The 21,137-nt window shown below is 32.8% G+C and overlaps 1 protein-coding gene across 1 annotated transcript; it reads right to left on the bottom strand.

Annotated features, from left to right (window-relative positions):
• Positions 1 to 361: 361 nt before the first annotated feature.
• Positions 362 to 18,927, bottom strand: LOC145326015 (leishmanolysin-like peptidase). Its single transcript, XM_080169101.1, has 15 exons — positions 18,863 to 18,927; positions 18,308 to 18,378; positions 8,559 to 8,650; positions 7,030 to 7,098; positions 6,190 to 6,244; positions 5,595 to 5,635; positions 4,942 to 5,005; positions 3,936 to 4,033; positions 2,884 to 2,933; positions 2,658 to 2,719; positions 2,204 to 2,281; positions 1,749 to 1,850; positions 1,078 to 1,166; positions 806 to 875; positions 362 to 484 (listed from the first exon to the last, which is right to left on the bottom strand). Exons 3-15 carry the CDS (start codon positions 8,642 to 8,644, stop codon positions 368 to 370), a joined length of 981 nt encoding a protein of 326 aa, XP_080025227.1. The 5' UTR covers positions 8,645 to 8,650; positions 18,308 to 18,378; positions 18,863 to 18,927; the 3' UTR covers positions 362 to 367.
• Positions 18,928 to 21,137: the final 2,210 nt, after the last annotated feature.

Genomic DNA, 21,137 nt, shown 5'->3' with positions numbered 1-21,137 from the left:
AAAATCAGAACAATCGGATAATTAGATCACTTAAAAAATTGTTGTTAAAAAGTAACATATCAACAGGTTTAAAATGGACGTACGGACATTCTGGTAATGATTATAGAGTTGCTACCTTTCTAAATCGTACCTAACTACCACAGGAATCACCATGCAAAGTTTGAAATCGATAAGACAATTTTAACATGCCTAAATTAACGAAAAGAGTTATCCGTTACGTACGGACAACGTAAAGACAGACCGACCCCAATTATAGAAAGCTTCGCTTTAAAAAACCATACTTATGTTTCAAACCACGCAACCTAGGATTGAATTGAATTAATTATATCGGTTCAGGTATTGTTCTATACTATTTCATTTTTAGATTTCAGATTTGACATGGTGTTGCTATTTTTTTAAAGAGCCCTTTTATGTTAAGAGCGCAGCAGCTAGTGATTTTATAAGTAAAGAATTCCTGAATAACTTTGTCACTCCACTGTCGAACCTAAAATATTTATGTTATTAATGTTCAGGTCACGTGACTTGGAGATGACTGGTACACTTTTTTTTAAAAGCACAGCTACTCTATGGGTGTTTGTGTTCTGGCTCTCGCTGTCCTTCGGTTTGTCAATCTGTAAGTAATATTTCTTACCCTCCTTTTTTCGCTTTTTATCGACTAGATGCACATAGGAATCTTTACTGGAAATTTCAGCTACCTATCCTCGATAGCAGCCAAGAAACTCACATTTCCACAATAGCGTTATTGACTGACTGACTACGGACAGACAACGTGAATTATACAGTAGCTTCGCTAAAAAAAACTTACCTGGAGTTCAAAATTGATGGGGGGTTTACCATCGTCCCCTCGGGGTGTCAGAGGCTTTCCGTTTTTGTCTCTAAAATTTATGTAAAATATACTTTTAGTTAAAACAAAGATTTTCTTTATTTAGGGTCCGCTTATCAGTTCTTCCGTAATGGATAGTTTAGACCTCTAAATGAAGTATAAAATGCGTTACTTTATTTTGTCAATGTTTGTCTGTTTAATTTGTTGATCTTTGCTTTTATAGATTTTGTCATCCTTGTAAAAACTTGAACTACCTGAAATAAGCAAACAAGCTTGATGAGAATCCAAGGGCGTGCAGAAGTTCATGTTTCAGAGTTGACGTCAGACTCCTAATATCTCGTTGCTGAAATAAATTTAATTTAGGTTTGTTTTTTTTTCAAGAAGACTGACAGTTTTTTTTATTTTGTGACAAGAAACTTTAAGTCCACTAGTAGAAATGAAATTAGAAGAAAAAAGGGATCTAGAGAGAGAAAAGAACTACAGAAAAAGAAAAAGAAAAGGACCAAGAGAAAGAAACAAAAAGAAAGAGAAAAAAAATAGAAAATAGAAAACCACACAACCTTCCTTGATGCTCTAATCATATAGCATCGTTTAAAACACGTTAACTTCAATGTGCAATAATTTGCAGGTAAGTAAACTTGAAGCAAACAGACAGACAAACAGAAAAAAAATGTGTTGAAAATAAATTTTAAAAAGGAAGGGTTTTTTGTCTATGCCCAGCCCCAGCGAAGGGCCCTAACCATGCTGTGCCATAACCCTGCGGGGCTACCCAGTATCCAACATATTCTTACCCAAACAGAAACTAATTCGTGCCACAACCCCCTCCCCCCACCCTCTCCTATTTTCAATTCATTTAAAAAATAAAATGGGGGGAGGATACTTTGTGTGAAACCACCCCGTTATAGAGTACTTTTGCTAAACTTACAGGTTTCTTTATAGATCCCGGGCAGATGTTGGTATGTCCAGCCACTGGTCGGTCAAGCTCCTCCTCCTGTTGACAATGGGCGGCGTAGGCTACTGTTTCTGCCTAAATATCATATCTTGTGTGCAATGGAGTGACTCTAGGGGGTGTCAACAAAAACATCCCCCTTAAAATTGAAATTGGGAAGGTAATCTTTATTTAGTAGCTGTAGAATTCACCTGTACAGCGACATTTTCAATACACTGGTCCGTAGCCTCTGCGGACACGTACAACACTGGTCCAGACAGACGTATGGACATCTCCAAGTTATAGAGTAGCTGCGCTAATTTAAGAATTTACCTGCCCAGCAACATTTTCAACACTGGTCTGTAGCCTCTCCAATAACATACAACACTGGTAAGGACGTACGTACATATATGCCCTAGTTATAGAGTAGCTGCGCTAATTTATGAATTTACCTGTTCAGCAACGTTTTCAACACACTGGTCCGTAGCCTCTGCTGATACATACAGAATAAAATCAACTCCAGAAACACCCTTGAAAGAATTTACATTTAAGTAGTCGTGGCTAACATAAAGCGACTTGCAATCATTCTAATGATATTATTAATGTAGTATTTCTGGTACTAAATAAATGATTTACATATAATTAATATGCTACTTTTCTAATTCTATATTAGAAAGAAGTAAGTTGTATGTGTAAATGTATGTGTGATTTTTAGAGAAGTCTAGTTTTGGTCAAAAGCAGATTTTTAGGTTATAAAGCTCGGGAATTGGGGTAGTTTACATCCCCCTGAGCAAAAGGCAAAAAAACATCCATTTCCAAAAAAAAATTGCTTTTTCAAGTCACAAAAGGTGTGGTGTTGTTTCTTGAGGGCAGGGGCGAAGCAATATAAAAGTGAAATTAACTTACTTTTCCCCCATCCTTTAATGTTTCACAATTTCTTCCAGTTTCATCACAGGTTGAGCAGGCCTCTAAAAATATATATCATTTTAAAGGGGTTGTTTAAAGATTTTTCCTAGACTCCCAGTCCTCCACCTAGAAACTAGGGGCAAGGTAAATAGATTGAAACATATTTCAAGGCTTCTATGTTATTTAGGTCTGTCTATATGTCAGGCATGCAAAGTAAAAATATTACCTAGATGTTCTTCAGGTACCACCCATTCACCACACGTTGTTTCTACACATCTAGACAAAAATAGATATATTATTACTTGGATGTTACAACAGATTTTCATATCTATAATACAAAGTAGAACGATGTCTGTCTGTCTGTCTGTCTGTCTGTCTGTCTGTCTGTCTGTCCGTCCGTCTGACTGTCTGTCTGAAGCTTAAGATCTCAGTAACCATTGATCCTATAGGGCTCTACTCTTCAGGGAATATACCTACTGGTCCTGTGATGGATTTAAGCTATTTTTTGGGGAGTGGGACACACTTCAAAAAACGCCACCCCCCCCCAAAAAAAAAAAAAAAATTTCCACCCCTCCCCCCAATTTTTTTTTACTTTTTTTAAAATATAATTATCACAAAAATAGGTTGATGCAAACTTTTGGGGCCCAGCCCCTAGAGGCTAGGGGCGAAGCCGCTAGTACTCTGATAACACCCCCTTTACACCATCTACTCCCCTCCTATTGGGCTAATTAACTGATCAATAAATGATGTCCAGAAGAGCAAGCTAAATTTGAGATAAACAGGCACAAACACATGTAAAGAAAAGAAAGGGAATACCAGAAAGGAAGTCCAAGCTTTTTATGTGGGTAAAATAAGAGGTTTCATAGTTTTGATAGGGGAGTTTTAATGTATTTTTTTTTAATTTTAAAGTGGAGAAAACAGGAGTTATAAAGTTTAATGGGGTAAGGTCAAACTAACAGGCAAACTGTTTTATACCAACATTTTTGACGAGTCACTAATCCTACAGAAATATGTAAAAAAAAAATTGGAATTTAAGGCAAATCGAACGAACTGTAAAATAACAAGGATGAAAAGTTTCAAAATCTTTGGTAGAACAAACGAGCATTAAGCAATTGTTGCCAAAAAATTAACTCGACATGTCCAAAACTGACGCTCTGGTAACGATGATAGAGTTGTTAAACTTTTTATAATAGCTATCAGTTACAAACAGATGTTCATATGTACGGAAGGACTCAAGGACCAACCCTAATTATAGAAAATCTTTCTTTTAAAAATTACCTGTTTTTACAATATTGAGTTGGATCTTCAGGGGAAAGGAAATATTGATTATTCTCACATTTTCTGTTCAACAGAATTGTTTTCCCAGAATTTACTACCTATGCAAGAAAATAAAGTCATATTTATTAATTTATTGACAAAATTAGCACAAACGTTGTTCATTTTCATCATTTTAGTTAATCATACTACCTTAAATCCCTCCCCCCCCCCCCCCTCCTAACTCATTCTAAAGGGTTCTTAGTTTTATATTCAATTCAAAGTTATTTAACACATCGTATTTTGGTCAGTTTTCCGCGACCCGGGTTGGGTTAACAAAACTGCTATTAATTTTATGATTTTTATTTTAATATTCGTGGAAAATTGTCGGTAATACGATGCTATATATGATTTTTCAGTATGGCTGAGAACCGGGTTCTAATCCAGCGGATATTAATCGGTTTCGAAGCCGTACTGGAAAATTATTTTATGTCATACAGTAATTGTTCTGATTTTATTTTTAAAAGATATGCATTGCTGTGTTACTTATTTACTTGATTGTCCTTGTTAATCATATTTTGGAAATTTATTTTCTCGTATTCATTCGAATCCGGTGGATAGGAACCGGTTCTCATCCATACGAAAAAACTATGTCTAGCATCGTATTATATCCAGTTTTCTACGAATATAGAAATGTACAATCATAAGATTAAAACCAGTTTTTTTAGCCGGTGCCTCCGGCACCTCGGGGCTAAAAAAACTAGTTTTAATCTTATAATTGTACATTCTATATCCGCGGAAAGCCGTTTATAATACGATACATGAAATAACTATTACTGGTTGTTAATACTAGTGCAGCTTCTCTGTAATTCTCAATGTCTGTTCTTACATAGGCTAAGCAGCGTTAGAGGAAAGGCGTATTTTTCACGGCTAGTAAAAAAGTTTGATGTTTGAAATTTTTTGTGATAACTCTTACGAGTATCTACTCTATAGTTCTCTTAATCTGTCCGTCTGTTTTTTTAATAAATACCTTTAATCTAGATTCCCAGTATTTAGCAGCGTCAGGTACAACTTTCCTCTTCACTATATCCCGCCTTAAAAATCATGTCATTAAACCATTTTTAGTAGCGAAGCTACTATATAATTGGCTTTGTCTTTGATGGAATGTGATTTGTGGGCTGCTATTAAAGATGTACTCCTAGCATCTAAGAGATCTGTTTCCAAAAAGAAAGAAAATGTTAATAAAAATAGCTTAAAACTATGCCCCAGGTTTTAATCTGAAAGTAAAATAGCCAAAATCCATCCCTGTCCTGTGTGAAGTTTCCCTTAAAAGGAAAAATCAATCAGTTAAGCACTTATATCTACTTGGTCCGTCGGTCTGTCAGTCACGCCTCAAAAGACATTTCTCAATAGGATCTTGTCAGGAAGGCAGGGGACATTAGACTCCAACCTAAAGTTTTATCATGCTTAAAAACTTTGTTTACTTTTATCGAGTTTTGATTGGTTAATTCTAAAATTGTATGTAGTATCCGAACTTTTCGAGCAATAAATCTAATCAACAGAATGAGTAATTTAAATTATTATCATTAGTGGTGTATATCAATTATTCGTCCATTGTCTTCTCCCTTAAGATATCTGACAATCCCTAATGGATGTAATAATTCATGGAAATAATATTCTTACTTCCAATCAACCAACTCTTCAACACTCTTGTGATACAAAACCTAAAATGAAAAAACATAATTAATTCTTGCATCGTATAGACAGCTTTCTCCGGATAGTAAAATAAAAAAAAATATTACTTCCAGAAAGCTCTGACCAACAAAACTATTATAAATTTCCTTAATTTTAATATTCGTGAATAATTGTCTATTTATATGACACAATAAATAATTTTTTGTTATGGGTTCAGCGGATATCGGGTTTGAAGCCATATTGAAAAAAAAATTAAATTGTTTGTTTTGAATGACAAAATATATAAAACTAGCAACCGTGTCCCTAACACTCAACGAGTTAGGCTATGCCAATAAGATAGCCTAAAACCTTCCAAAAATGGGATTCAATAAGGTTATTAGTTGTCGAAATCTTAAGCCACAAACAAAAATAAAAAAAATTTCAAATTAAGCAAAGTGCATATTTAGAAATTTTAAGTAGCAGAGCTGTGTTTCATTCAGTGTGTATAGGTCTGTATGTGCGTAAAGAAAGATGACATTTTAACATACAGTAGATATAGAGTAGCTGCGCTACTTTAAAAAAAAAAATTTATGATAATTTTTACTTTTATTTTCATATTATTTCTTGTCGCTCTCTTTTGTCGTGGAGCTGTGGCCAATCTAAAAATTCAATATAATTAATATGTAATTAACAGTGGTGTGTACAGGGTTTTGCCAGGGGCTGAAAAAAGAGAAATGTAGGCCTAGAAATTTTAATTCAATTATGGGTGTCAGCATCCCCTTCTGCACGCTCATAGTCCTTTTTACTATTCAAGTGACTCCAATTCTTGACTATAAAGACATCGTTAAGAAATTATTAAGTCCACTAGAAGCTACCTCAAGGCAAATAATATCTCTGTAATTCTTTTATAAAGATTCATATAACAATAAAACTCAGTTCATTTGTACTTCTGCGCTATAATGAAACTATAATTTTCTTGGCAGTTTATAAAGATGAATTTCTTGTGAAGATTTCACAATATCTACTACTTCTGACTACGCCCCTAGAGTCCTCTTTGAGTAATTGAGTAAGGGGTGGAAGATTCGACTCTACAATTTTTATTTTATTTTAAAAGTTATTCAAAGATTGCAAAAGGGTGGTGAATACCCTCTCCCAAAGAAAAAAGACAGAAACACGGACACATAGACGCCCCTTTTAGGCATCTATAAGCACTTAAGATTGAGGGGAAGGTGGGGGGCAGTCAAACACATCTAAAATTTTGGTAGGGGGGAAGGGAATTTTTTCTAGGGATAATTTCTTTAAGGTTGTTATATACTCCCCCACCCCCCAAAAAAAAGGACCTATGAGAAGCATTTACATCGTAAAGGAGAACCATTTTGGTTCAGTGGTTAGAGAGATACTTCAGCCATCCTGTTAATTTTCTAAAAGGATATGAATGACAAACCTGACATGATGAGGTAGTTCTGAAGTTGTTGGAAATTTATGATTGCAAGGATTATGTATACCATACAAACTAAAACAATTATGTCAAATATTATGTCAAATCAGGGGTAGATTTTCTAACAATAAATTCTATAAAAAAAATCACGAAACCTTTTAAAGTTTTCTACAAAAATCACGAAACCTTTTAAAGTGTTTCATTTAACTGAAGAGGGGTGGGTAAGAAAGGGAGGAAAATGGGAGGGGGGTTGTGGTGAAATTTTCCATTAGAATTATTTGTCAGAATATCATTCCCTTGTCCCTGTGTCAAATAAAAAGAACAGTTAACTGAAATACATAAAAACAAAAAGCTACTCTATAAATTCAAATTGAGTTTCTGTTTCTATTCACCAGTTTGTCTCTCCGGTATAAAAGGATTAACCCTTAACGGTCGGGGGGGGGGGGCGTTGAACGCCCCCCCATCCGGTTTTTTTTATCTCATTTTCTGTGTGTGAAAGATAAAGAGCCCAAACTGCTTGACTTTTTAAGTATGGGTATGACACATAACTGAGAGTTGTAATTTTTTTAATATCTCCATCCTGGCGGGCACAGGATGCCAGCAAACCTGGCAGGGTCATCCAGGTAAAGAACAAAAATTTGTTTTTGACTTAAACAAAGCATTTTATCTTACCAAAATACTAAAATATCCTCTAGTAGTACATCCTCATATTAAATACAGGTGTTCAAGCCAATTTCAGGTTCCAGGTATGATCCTGCAGGTCCTGATCCTCCAGGTCTCCAGAAATCTTTAAAATGCTCCTGTGGCCGCAAATTTTGACTTAGAGACTTCAAATTTTAAACTTAAGCTTTTCTTACATGTCTACATAATGTATTAAAATTTCATAAAGATCCGCCGCCGTTTTCCCGCCGACCGCCGACTGCGGCGGCTGGCAGCTGCCAAGTACAGCTGCGGCCGCTGAAACTTATGTTTTGATATTTCAATTATAAAATTTAAATAAAAATAAACATTTTCTGCAAAAAAAAATTTCTTCTAGCTTTAAAAATAAAAAAATTACAGCCGTTTGACATTTTTAAGTAAAAAAGGACCTAAAAACAAAGGTTGTTAAATAAAAGGGTGAAGGAAGCGGAAATCGACCTTGACTTACTTAAGGTCGGAAATTTACCATAACACAGGGGACTTGCACAAAAAATTTTAGCCCTCTAGCTCTAATAGGAACTGAGATAATGAGGGGGACGTTGAACGCCCCCCCCCCCCCCGACTGATTAAGGTGCGGCAAGGGGCCCGACTGTTAAGGGTTAAATCAGCTTCTATGAAAAACTGATGTACATCTCCAATGATGATACACAAAATTACCCCTTCTGTTCTTGATATTTAAATGTTTTTGTCATCTTTGTTTATTTTATACACGTTACTAGGGGCTAGTGCTAGTGCACAAAATAGCTTTAAACTTCCTAGGAACTACGAGAAGCTATACTGTAACGAAGAACCATATCGGTTACTTTCATATACGAATTAATAAAATTAAAACTTACCTCTTACTATTTAATATATTACCAGGAAATCCGTGAGATTTGCTGGACAATAATGATAGTAATAACAGTATCCGAATATCAACCATTTTCACCTTAAAACAAAATTGGTTATTCTTAAGAATCGATATATTATTACAGCAGATTTTCATTTACTCCTATAAATTGATGCTCGCGGCTGGCTTAATAAACGATGATAGCCCACATTCACACCATTTACCCCATCCCCTTCTACTGGATGAACGAACTGACCAATGAATAAGGTCCAATTTAGCATGCTAAATTGACGACAAATATTCCCTTGTCAATATAATCCACGTATATATTCTACATCCATTTTCTCAAGATTATTAAACTATGGACGATAAATTGTTTTACATCCCCAATGATGATAACACTTTCTGTAGATTTAAATCATTGGTTATAAAGTTTAGACACTGCTAATTTTTTAACCAACGAATCAAAATTTAATAACAGTGCCCAAAGTTTTTTATCCAACGAATAAAGGCCATATCGGTTCATTACTTAGAGAGATCTTTTGGTACAGACACGCAGACAGACAGATAAACAATAAATATACATCCTATTTCTTAATTATGTTTTGATAGATATTCTTTATATGTTTACAAGAAAAAAAGTTTCTGAGATCATAATAAACAGAAAAAAACACTACTTTAAACAAAATGCATGTATAATTAAATTGAAAAGTCATGTATAGGTTTATATTACAAAAGGCTTTGTTCTAGAAAATTTAAATATGGCTTTAAATACAAATATTCAAGATTTTTCCACTTTTAATAGCATAGCTACTCCATAAGATATCTTATATATTAAAATCTTATTACAATATCAAAATGCATCGTTGCTATATTTTTTAATCGAAGCTTTTCTATACTTAGGGTGGGTCCGTCAATCCCTCCGTCCGTAACAGTTTCTTTTTTCATGTAACAGATTTAGACATGTTAGAACTGTCCTATCGATTTCAAACCTTGCCTGATGATTCATATAACAGTTAAGTACGAATTAGAAAGCGTATCAACTCTATAATCGTTATCAGAAAATCCTCATGTCCATTTAAAACATTTTAAATTTTAACCCTTTTGACAATATTCTTTTAATTATAATTAACCTATTCATCTGATTTTTGGAATACTGATTCTTATTACAACAAGTTTTGTAACAAATTTAATTACGATTTTGTTAGGACATACAATCATATTTTGTTCATACTCAATTGGTAATGTCCGTTGGTTATACCGTTTTTGAGCTTCGCTTTTATGGATGTTGCCATCCTTGTTCTACTTACATTTACACGTTAAATAAACTATTCCTTTTTTCACTTTAGTGTTTTTCAATAAAAATGTTGTAAGCGTGTTATTCAACTATGTTAATTAGTGTCCTTGTTAAAAACATCTTAATGACGTTTGTTTTTTTCAATTAATGAATCCAGTTAAGAAAATCGATATATTATATGTGGATATTATTACAGGGGAATTAATGTCCTAAATTTAGGTTGATAATATAGTCCTCATTTATTTGTCAGTATGTCCTTCAATAGAAGGAGAGGGGGTAATAGGGATTGAAAGGGCGTATTGTTATATTAGCGAAAGGCCCAACTGGAAATGCCATTTTTTAGAGTAGGTGAAAATCTGATGCAATATCCAAGTAATTATATATCGAATGGTAGGAAATGGTTATGGGAATAAAAATTTCAAGATTACGAACCGGGAAAAACATTCCATTTAAATCATATAACGTTGGTGTCAAATTAATCTATATTTTCCTCAAATTCAGTGGTGTGCACAGGGTTTTGCCACCACCACTTTTTAGGGGGTGAAGAAATTTTAATAACTACTGAACTGAATAAATTTTCCTATTGTAGAAGCTTCATATAGGTCCGAGGATTGTGTTATGCTATTTGTCTTCCCCCTTTCATACCCCTTTGAATGCAGAGCCCCTAGATGGCAGGTGAGCCACTAAGCAGTCGCTGAGATAATAAAAAGAAGTTTGTTTGTCTCAAGCGTAACATGTCTTTAACGGTAAGCTTGTTATAGTTCTTTTGATTGTTTTAGGCCTTTGAATATTGCTTACAAATGACAAAGCACCTAGAGACTAAGGACCCATGAAAAGATGATATAGTAATAAACATAAATAAAATGGAAGTAAAAAACTAATATTTTTACTAAAAAATTAATAATATATATAAAGTATGTAGATGAAAAATAACATTGTACACAAATATTACTGATTCTAAAATCAGGAATCTAAAGGGATAAGACATTGGCCGATAAATTTATGTTTATCCCCAATTAGCTTAGTGTTTGAAACGTTTCAGCAAGAGTTCCTCAAAGTTGTTAAGCTAACAAATATGAAAACGCTATTGTTTTGGGAACTAGTTTAATAAACAGCCAATTGTCTACCCTCTCATTCAGTTTGAAATTTCAATTAAAATCACAGAATTTATAACCATATCCGTGTGTAGGAAAAGTAAAATCTACGTAATATCTTCACAGTTTCACAAACAAATTCTTACACAAGTTTTTTAATTTACACAAAAAAAAAAGATTTTCTAATTGTATAGTAGCACAGCTACTCTTTAATAATAGTATATAGGTCTATCTGTCCTTACGCCAATGAGTATTTATTATTAAAGAGCAAATTATATCTACGCACCTCACTACAATATGTATGCTTTATTTATCACTAGCGGAAATGCCCCAAGAGGCCTATAGGGAATCTTGAGGTGATATTATTATAGTATTAAAAAATTTGGAGGGGTAGATTTTTTTTGGAAAGGACATCGACCACCTAAAAGCGAGATCCTTTGTTAAAGACAGACAGACATAGATCCTGTTATTTTTATACATGGATTATAAATTGCATGAACATTGATCAAACAACAACTCAGTTTTTGTAGAAAATCTTAATTGCTATCATTTAATGGACTTTTCACAAGATTTTCTCTATTTCTACTTTATTCTTGTTTACTGTACAAATCCTAAGAAATTATTTAAGTTGTGCTTCTTAAAAAAATAAAAAAATGTATTTTAATAAATTGATATATATTTCGTTTAACAATATAATTTTCACTAATGATGTGTTTTATTTGTCCAATAGGTGTTAAATGACTAAGAAATTGTTGATAATGCGAGGCCTGCAAAAGTGTGCTGATTTTGGTGTTCCAACCCTGCCGAAAATAGAAATATTTTTGAAATTTTCATCAAAATCAAAGTTTACGTCAAACAAACCAGATAAATCTTGTTGAGAGCACTGAAAACCCTTTCACCCCCCTTCCCCATATTTTCAATATAATTGAAAATATGGGGTGAGTGTTTAGTTTGTTGTTTGTTTGTTTATTACTGGTTATGTTAGGTTATACGGGACTAAGTAGCCCCGCGGGTTTGGGCTCTCCGCAGAGGCTAGGCATAGGGAAAGAACAACTCCCCCCCCCCATATTTTCAATTTATTTGAAAAAGAAAAATTGGGGTTTTCATTGCTCCCTGGGGTGATAGAAATTCACTAATGAGCCAGAAATAAAATATTAGCTTTGATATGCAATGGTCTTTGTAGACAAGATGGCTTCGAATATAACAAGGGGGAAGTAAAATGTTTTCTCTTCCATAAAATACCAGTATTTTTAGATTTTTGGCGACTTCGGTTGGGAGGGTGGTGGTAACCTCCCCTTCAATAGTTATAAACATTCCCAGGACCTGTGATATGCTACACTGTAAAGGAGAACCATATCGGTTCAGTACTTAGCGAAATCATTCGGTACACACACAGAGATTGACAGACACACACAAAGACAAAGATCCTTTTAATATAAGGATTTGCGGAGGTGAAGACACTCCGTTTGCAAAGATTAAACTCCGATCAACCATGCAAAAAAAATTAAGACAATTTTGATTTAGAACATTTTTTGTTCTAAAATTAACACATTTGAAAAGATTAAAATAAATTGGCTTGTATCGAAGATGCTCTATAATTTACATCTGTCCGTCTGCCAGTACGCAAGAGGAAAGCGCGCATCCATTATTATCTTATATGAGAAGAAATATGTTTGTTTGTGTGTCTGTATGTTTGTTTGTAACAATAGACCTCGCAAAACTTTATTCTTAAATTATACTGCATATCACTCTTTTTGGCTACTATTAATCATTTCTAAATTTAGACTGTATTACAATTTACTATTACTTCTTTAAGCTTGTCATTGCGATACTTCTTGTGGAAATGAATTGTCATTGCCAAATATGACTTTGAGAGTAACTTTATAAAAGGATAGATATGTAACTTCCTTTATGAGACATTACATAGAGTGATCAACACAGTTTAATTAAACATGTTATTTTTATTTGATAAGTCCAATACACAGTGTTTCATGTCAAGAACAATCTTCAGTTGGATAAATACATTAGGAAATTTAACAGCTTTATAAAATAACAACAATGACTTTACAAAAAAATTTATTTGCCTTTGTCTATTTTTCAAGAAAGAAATTAACCACCCCTCTTCAGTTGTTGAGATCTTAGAATAGAATTTATTAACTAATGCAATACATTTAAATTATTAAATATACATATAAAATCATATTTTAAAAATTGCATAGCAAGGAGTAATTAAGCCTTGGAGTAGGCCGTAAATTTACCCCTTTAATTGATTTCATTTATTATTTTATTTATAGCGAGAATTACAAAAATTATTTATTATATAAAGATATTTACACAAATTTAATAGATCAATAATTAAGTGGGTTGACTAAATAACTATTTACAGTTACAGAAGTTGGTACAGATTTTATTTCTTACAGGAAAAGCATTTTCTTTTGTTGCAATGAAATGATTTATAGTTTAAAAAATAATCTTTTTTAATCATGGACAATGATTTCTTTACAGAGTCTGAAAGCCTTATTTCATTTCTCAAGTTATTCCAAAGTTTTGGAAATGACACTGCTGGAAAATATTCAAGATGTTTTGTTTTAGGTATACTTATCAGTAACTTTTTTGATCTCTGAGAAGAAAGAACTTTAAACATGTTATCAAAGCTTTCTGGGAGTTTCTTATGAAAAAATTTACTTATAAAATTCAAAATGTTTAAATTTACCAAATCATCAAATTTTAAGATTTTAGATTGTCCAAACAAAATTTCAGTGTGTGCATTATAATTAGCACCTACAATAATCCTTATTGCCCTTTTTTGTTGTTTTCTTATTTGATCAATATCTTTACTTTTAGAGAGACCCCATGTGATATTAGAATAATTTAAGTGAGGCAAAATCATTGAGGAATAAATCGTTTTCAAAGTTTTTGATGGGAGAACATTTTTTATTTGATTTAATGCATATAGAGAACTAGAAACTTTGTTTTTTACCATTTTTGTATGCTCATTCCAATTGAGAAATTCATCAAGATGTACCCCAACAAATTTAAAAGACTTTGTTTCATTTTCATTGCTGATTCTCTCAACTTCCTCCCCATTAATGAAGATTCTAAAGTTATTATTGACAGGTTGCATACTGCTAAGTCTGAAGACCATGTATTTTGTTTTAGATACATTTAAAGAAAGTTTATTTGCCCTAAACCATACTGATGCCTTATCTAATTCTTCATTTAATGATGTTTTTATGGTTTCTAAATTACTTGAGGTTTTACAAAAGATTGTGTCATCTGCAAAAAGGCTACAAAATAAGGTTGTTGAATTTGGAAGGTCGTTTATATACAACAAGAACAAAATTGGTCCAATGACAGAGCCCTGTGGTACTCCATGGGTTAATACTTTTTCTTCGGACTTTACACCATTTATTTCAACATACTGTTTTCTATTAGTTAGATAATTTTCAAACCATTTTGCAGATACACCTTTAAAACCATAGTGTTTTAGTTTGGATAGTAAAATTGGTATATCACACGTGTCAAATGCCTTTTTAAGGTCAAGAAACACACAGGCACTGTATTCTGATTGGGGCTTATTCAGTCCGTCATAAACTTTGTTGATTAAATGTATCAGTGGTTGTTGTGTATCTCTTGACCTTCTGAAGCCATATTGATGTTGATATAACATTTTGTTTCCCTCAAGATATCTAATCATTTGAAAAGCAACAATTTTCTCAAGTAATTTAGAGAGGGCTGGAAGTATGGAAATAGGACGATAATTGTCAAATCTATCTCTTTCACCAGCTTTGTAAATAGGTATAATTTTTGCACATTTATAGTTATCAGGAATGTAGCCAGTGTTTAAAGAGAGGTTAAACAGGTGAGTGATAGGCTTTACAATTATTGGCATTATTTCTTTTAAAAGTTTCATAGAGATATTATCATTTCCTACACTTGATTTTGATTTTAATTTGGACAAAGTTATATTGATAATAAAAGAGTTTACTTCCTGAAAGTTAAATTCTTCATCATATTGATCCCCCAAGAAATCCCTGAAAGATTTAGAAGATTGAGGTATTGATTCAGAAAGTCTTGGCCCAACATCAACAAAAAAATCATTAAAACCATTGGCTATATCAGAGAAAGTATTATAGGATTTTTGTGCATCTGTAAAAACACAAGGCACGTCATTTTTACACTTTTTTTTCTTGACTATTAAGTTAATTAGCGACCAAGTCTTTCTGATATCAGTAACACAATCTTCAAATCTTTCATGGTAATATTTTTTCTTCTCTTTTCTAGCAAGTTTTTTGAATTTATTATTTAGGCATTTAAATTTATTTTCAGCAGATTCAGTCCTATGTTTAAGTTTGTTTTTAAAGGCCCTATTTTTGGCTTTTCTGATTTTTAATAACTCCTGTGACATCCACGGGTTAATAGGAACTTTTCCTTTGTTTACACATTTTTCTTTTAAAGGGAAACTCTCTTTAAAGTACTTTTCTAATATGTTACCAAAACTTTCAAATGCACTTTTCGGAATATTATCATTATTAACACCTTCCCAATTTTGCGAAGAGAGTTTCTCTTTAAAGGTTTCTACGTTATTTGGACTCATATCATAATAATATTGTTTTTGGTTTGAAGTATTTTTTTCACAAGTTACATTTAAGTAAAAAATTGGGAGATGATCAGAAATAGAAGATATAATTAGGCCGCTTTCATAAAATTCTTGCTTTTTATTGCTAAAAATGTTATCAATGAGAGTTGCTGAATTTTGACAAATTCTAGTAGGTAGAGTAATCATTGGTAGAAAAGAAGAGGATATTAATAGGTTCAAAAGATCATTTGTTTGGTTGTGGGAATCAAAGTTTAGAAAATTCGCATTGAAATCACCCCCAAATATAATTTCATCAGATTTTTTTAAAACTGGGTCAGTTAAGTGATACACCGAGAGAAGGACACTTTTATCTATACGTAGACCAGCATTTTAGGTAAAACAAGGATGACAACATCAATGAAAGCGATGCTCTGAAAACGGTATGACAAATGTACATTAACACTTGTATAGTATCAGAACTGAATAATCAGAATATAAATGCATAAGAGACGAAGCAAAATTGTAAGTAAATTTGTTGAAAAACCGCTTGATACAGAATAATGTTTATGGACATACTTACATTTTAAGGACTTGATTATAGAGTTGCTTCGCTTATAATATTGTACTTTGTTGTCCCAGGAATCAATATACCAAAAATCAGATCAATCGGATAATTAGATCACATAAAAAATTATTGTTAAAAAAGGAAAAAAATCAACATGTTAAATGGACGTACGGACATTCTGATAACGAATATAGAGTTGCTAAGCTTTCTAAATCGTACCTAACTAATACAGGAATCACCATGCAAAGTTTGAAATCGATAGGACAATTCTAACATGCCTAAATTAACGAAAAAAGCTATCCGATACGGACGGACGGACGGACGGACCGACCCTAATTATAGAAAAGCTTCGCTTTTAAAAAGGGAAAAAATCAACATGTTAAAAATGGACGTTCGTACATTCTGATAACGATTATAGAGTAGCTACGCTTTCTAAATCATATCTAACTATAACATGAATCACCATGCAAAGTTTTAAATCGATAGGACAATTCTAACATGTCTAAATTAACGAAAAAAGCTATCCGTTACGTAAGGACGTTCGGACGTACGGACGGACCGATCCTAATTATAGAAAAGCTTCGCTTTCACTGCTATTAAGATACTTTATAATTATATGACTGACAGACAGATATGGGGAATATAAAGATGCTCAACTTTAAAAACAGTAAATGCATAACATCTTTGTGTATATATGATAAAGTCTTAGACAGACAGATTATCTTAAGAAAAAAGGATGACAATAGACAACATCCCTAAAAGCGAAGCTTATCCAATCAGACAAACAAACGGACATCGGCAAACATAGAGTGACTTATGTTAAAGTGGACATACAGACTTTCTGGTAATGATTACGGAGTTGCTATGCTTTCTAAGTTGCACCAAACTGTTTCAGGAATCATAATGAATTGTTTTAAATCAACAGGACGATTCTAGCATGCCTAACGACCAGTAACGCGCGAAACGGACCTGAATTCTAGAGAAGTTTTTTTTGTTTTTTTAAGTGGCCCCCTTCCCCTAAAAAGTTTAATAAACCCATAACAAGCTTTCAAGTTTTTGTGCTTATTTTTTTATTAGGAGTCTCGCTCCTCTATATTCAGAAAAAAATTATGTCCACAATGTTTTTAAGAAAGATTTAAACTGCTGTAATCAAATAATTTATCTAAACTAAGCTTTCCAAATTTAGGATTTTTAATAATCTGTCTTTATTTCTCTTTGGAGGTTGGTGTTAGCTTTCCCAAAAATAGCTATAAACCTTCCCTGGACCTATGAGAAGCTTCCCTGTAAGGGACAATCATATTGGTCCAGCGGTTAAAAGATCCTTTTGTATACACAGACAGACAAAAAAACAAGACATACATCCTGATAATTTATAAAAAGAATGGATATTATTACCCTTGTCTTATTTCAAATAAGGAGTGTTTTATTTACTTACTATGAACTGACGAACAAAGCTTTTAAATAAATAAAAATGGGTATAGTCCCTTTCGTGGCAACGCATCTTAAGGGGCGATTCTTCGTATTTTTCACAGTAGGTTTTCTCCTATTTCTAGACACTGCGGGGGGCTCTAACCCTGCGGGGCCAAATGCCTAACCCTCTGGGGCAATCACCTAACCTATAAAAAGCCATTTTAAAAATACGACGAATCGCCCCTTAAGGGGCGTTGCCACGAAAAGGAATATTCCCATAAAAATACTTTATAATTTTAGGTGATGCGAAGCTAATATACAAGTCTTATGCAGTTTTCAGCTTCCACCGTTATCCCCAGAGAGACAGGTTACAATGGTTTGTTTATTACACTGGCCCAAAAGTCTTAAAATTGCTTTATCTTATTCGTTGTCTTAACAACTTTGGGGAATTTTAATTGTTTTAATAGTTAGTTTATTAAATTGAGTGTCCAAACGTTTCAACCATTAATTCTAATCTACAGAAGGGTTAATTTTGTGTAATAATTTGGATGTACATCAATTAATCGGCCATTGCCTTATCCCTTTAGATCCCTGGCTATGCTACAACCACACACACACATATGTAGCAAAGCTACTCTGTAATTGACCCTGTCTGTCTTTACGTCTGTTTGTCCGTCACGCCAAGTTTTCTTTCACTGTCGTTTAAAAGTGTATTTTCAATAAAGAATTATTGTACTTTAACGATGAAATTTAAATTTATGATTTCAATAATCAAACGAATATTAAAGAAGTTAAATTTAGATAAAATCACCTGAAATCAGTAAAAAATGGAATTTCTGAAGAGTTGAGGATTTTAATATCTCTGTGCCGATCTGTTAGTCTAATACAAGAAACTTTGTATACAGTTTAATTCTTAATTAAGATGAAAGATATTTTGTGTCCTGGGAACGTTACAGACCGACAAACTGACAGACAGACATGATTGTTTCCGTAGAGAAGCTGCATTACTAAAAATTGCAGGAATATGAGTTTTATGTAAATAAAATATACCTAAATAATATTGATATTCAAATAAGGACCATTATGTTCATAAGTAGTTTTTAAAAATGTGATGTAAATAGATAACATTGATAAAATATGAATATAAAGCCAATTTTGACTATAAAAATGGCATTTTTATTTAATGGTTTAGTTTATTTTAAGAAGGGGTGTATTCACTCTCCTGATAAAATTAACGGGGTGTAAATACCCCCTTTCAACCGCCTGATCGTAAATTTAAGGATTATATTGTTAAATTAAGGTCACTTTTCAATGAAAGAATGAATATAAACTGAACAAATGATAGCTTAAACTGAATAGTTTCCCTTGAATTGTAACCATCACACACACATTTTCAAAACTGGTAATTATGAGCACACCCTAACTTCCCAGCAGTCCAAATTTTACTGACTGACTCTGACTACTGACCATTTTCAATCTGCAGCCGTTCTTGCAAAGCAACGAATAATTGAAAACAGCGACTATTGATATCCAAAATTACCATGGAAATAACAAAGAAATTTGAACTATTTTCACCTTTCAATAAAATAAATTTTGCTCAATAATCTTAAGGGATATGTCAATGGACGATAAATTTAAAATTACACCTTATAAAGATTAAAATTATTAGTTGAAAAGCTTGTATAGTTTGAGGACAACCAATCAAAATTTTATGAAAATTTTATTAGTTTTTCTAATATATATTTTTTTTAACCAAGCTTGAAATATTCTTTTGCAACGTCATGATTTTTTAAAAACTATTTTTAATTTGCTGTTTAGACATTTATATCTGTTTTATATGACACTAGCTTTCTGATGCCTTCTTGCTTGAGCGTATTTTTATAGGCTCGCTAGACAAATAATCACTTGGAAGTTCAATTTCTACAGAAAACCATTTTGGGTTGTGGGGCTGCTCTACACATCAGTCTGTTACATTCACATAAATTAAAGCAAGGTATCAGGGGGTGATATCATATTTAAAATTTGGTTTTGATCATTCTTCAAAGTTGGTGATGTTGTATTTTTTTCTTTGCCTGTAGCTTAATTTTATTTTGTGGAAGAAAGGTTTGTTGATTGATTTTTTCGCCGATACCATCTACTTCCTTGTTAATATAACAGTTAAAATCTTTAAAATAAATAATAGTGATTTGCCCCTAGCATTTAGGGCATAAATATAATTTTATGTTGGTTGGCCGGGGGTGAGTATTTTTCCCCAAATATTTAAGGGATGGGTGACTCTATACTCGAATTTCCAGGATAAATACTCAGCAATTTGAAAAGATGGTCCTTTTCCAGTTCACTTCAAATTACCTGGATATTGAATTGCACCGAGAAAATTTAAAGTTAATTATGATATTTAAAAAATCAGCTGATGCTAAGAAATACGCTGGCGCATTATAAGGGTTATATATTATAACTTTAGAACTCTTTTGTTTTTTAAGATCTGCTTAACGGCTTAATTGATTAAACTGTTCTAATCGTGGAATCTTTTTTCTCGTATTCATTCGAATCCGGTGGATAGGAACCGGTTCTCATCCATACGAAAAAAACTATGTCTAGCATCTAGCCCATGCCTTCGGCACCTCGGGGCTAAAAAACTGGTTTTAATCTTATAATTGTACATTCTATATCCGCGGAAAGCCGTTTATAATACGATGAAAGAAATAACTAATCCTAATTAATTTCAACTTAACTACGATTTTGCTTTCTAGAAGTTGCTTTGAGACTAACGCGCTTCGAGGCGTTTTTACAATGCAGAGCTACTTCTGAAATTTTAGTATATTTCTTGTAATAGGTCATTTAAAAAAACGCCTATCTCAAAAAACGCCCATCTCAGAAAACGCCTATCTCAAAAAAACGCCCATCTCAAAAAACGCCTTTTTCATAAAGTGCCAACTACATTTTAAAAAAAAAAGCCTAATTTATAACTAGAATTCAATAGAATAATAAAATACTTGTCATTCATGATCTATTATTTAAAACACAAATAAAAAGTTATCAAATCAACCAGTCAATAAAGTATGTACAAAGATGGATAAGATGGTAAACTTAAGAGTAGCTGCTAATTTAAGAGAATAGAGAAGGTTTAATAAATGGAAAATTGTTTTTAATTGTAGATTGCAATTAGTGGTTGAATGTAACGTTTTAACGCACAACTTAATGTACCAACGAATCAAATTTAAATAAAAGTCCCCAAAATTGTAAGTCAAAGAATCAGAAAACGTTATTACAAAAATTTGGGTACAAGAGAAATATACAACCAATTATCCTATTCCTTACTGGTTTGAGCTAAATTTTTATAGATCGTGAAAATATAAACACCTTACTTCTAAAGCTCTTTAAATGCTGATGACGCGACAACCATTCACCCTCCCCCCCACCTTCCCCTTAAATTTACCCACCAAACCCCTCTTAAATTTACTTTTGAAACAAAACTCAACAACTTTTTGGGCTTTAATTTTCATGAAAACTTGTTTCTGATGGTCATTTTTATAAGCATATTAGCATTAGAGGGTTAACATGTTATTGTTCATTCTTTAGTTTTGATAGAAAATCTCACTTTGTTTGCATGGGCCAATAATGGCAATTTCTTTTTATCAATT

Source organism: Acartia tonsa, chromosome 8, assembly GCF_053477335.1.
Source record: "Acartia tonsa isolate MP-2025a chromosome 8, ASM5347733v1, whole genome shotgun sequence".
Lineage (NCBI taxonomy): Eukaryota > Metazoa > Arthropoda > Copepoda > Calanoida > Acartiidae > Acartia > Acartia tonsa.
This window is presented reverse-complemented; position numbering and strand designations above follow the sequence as displayed.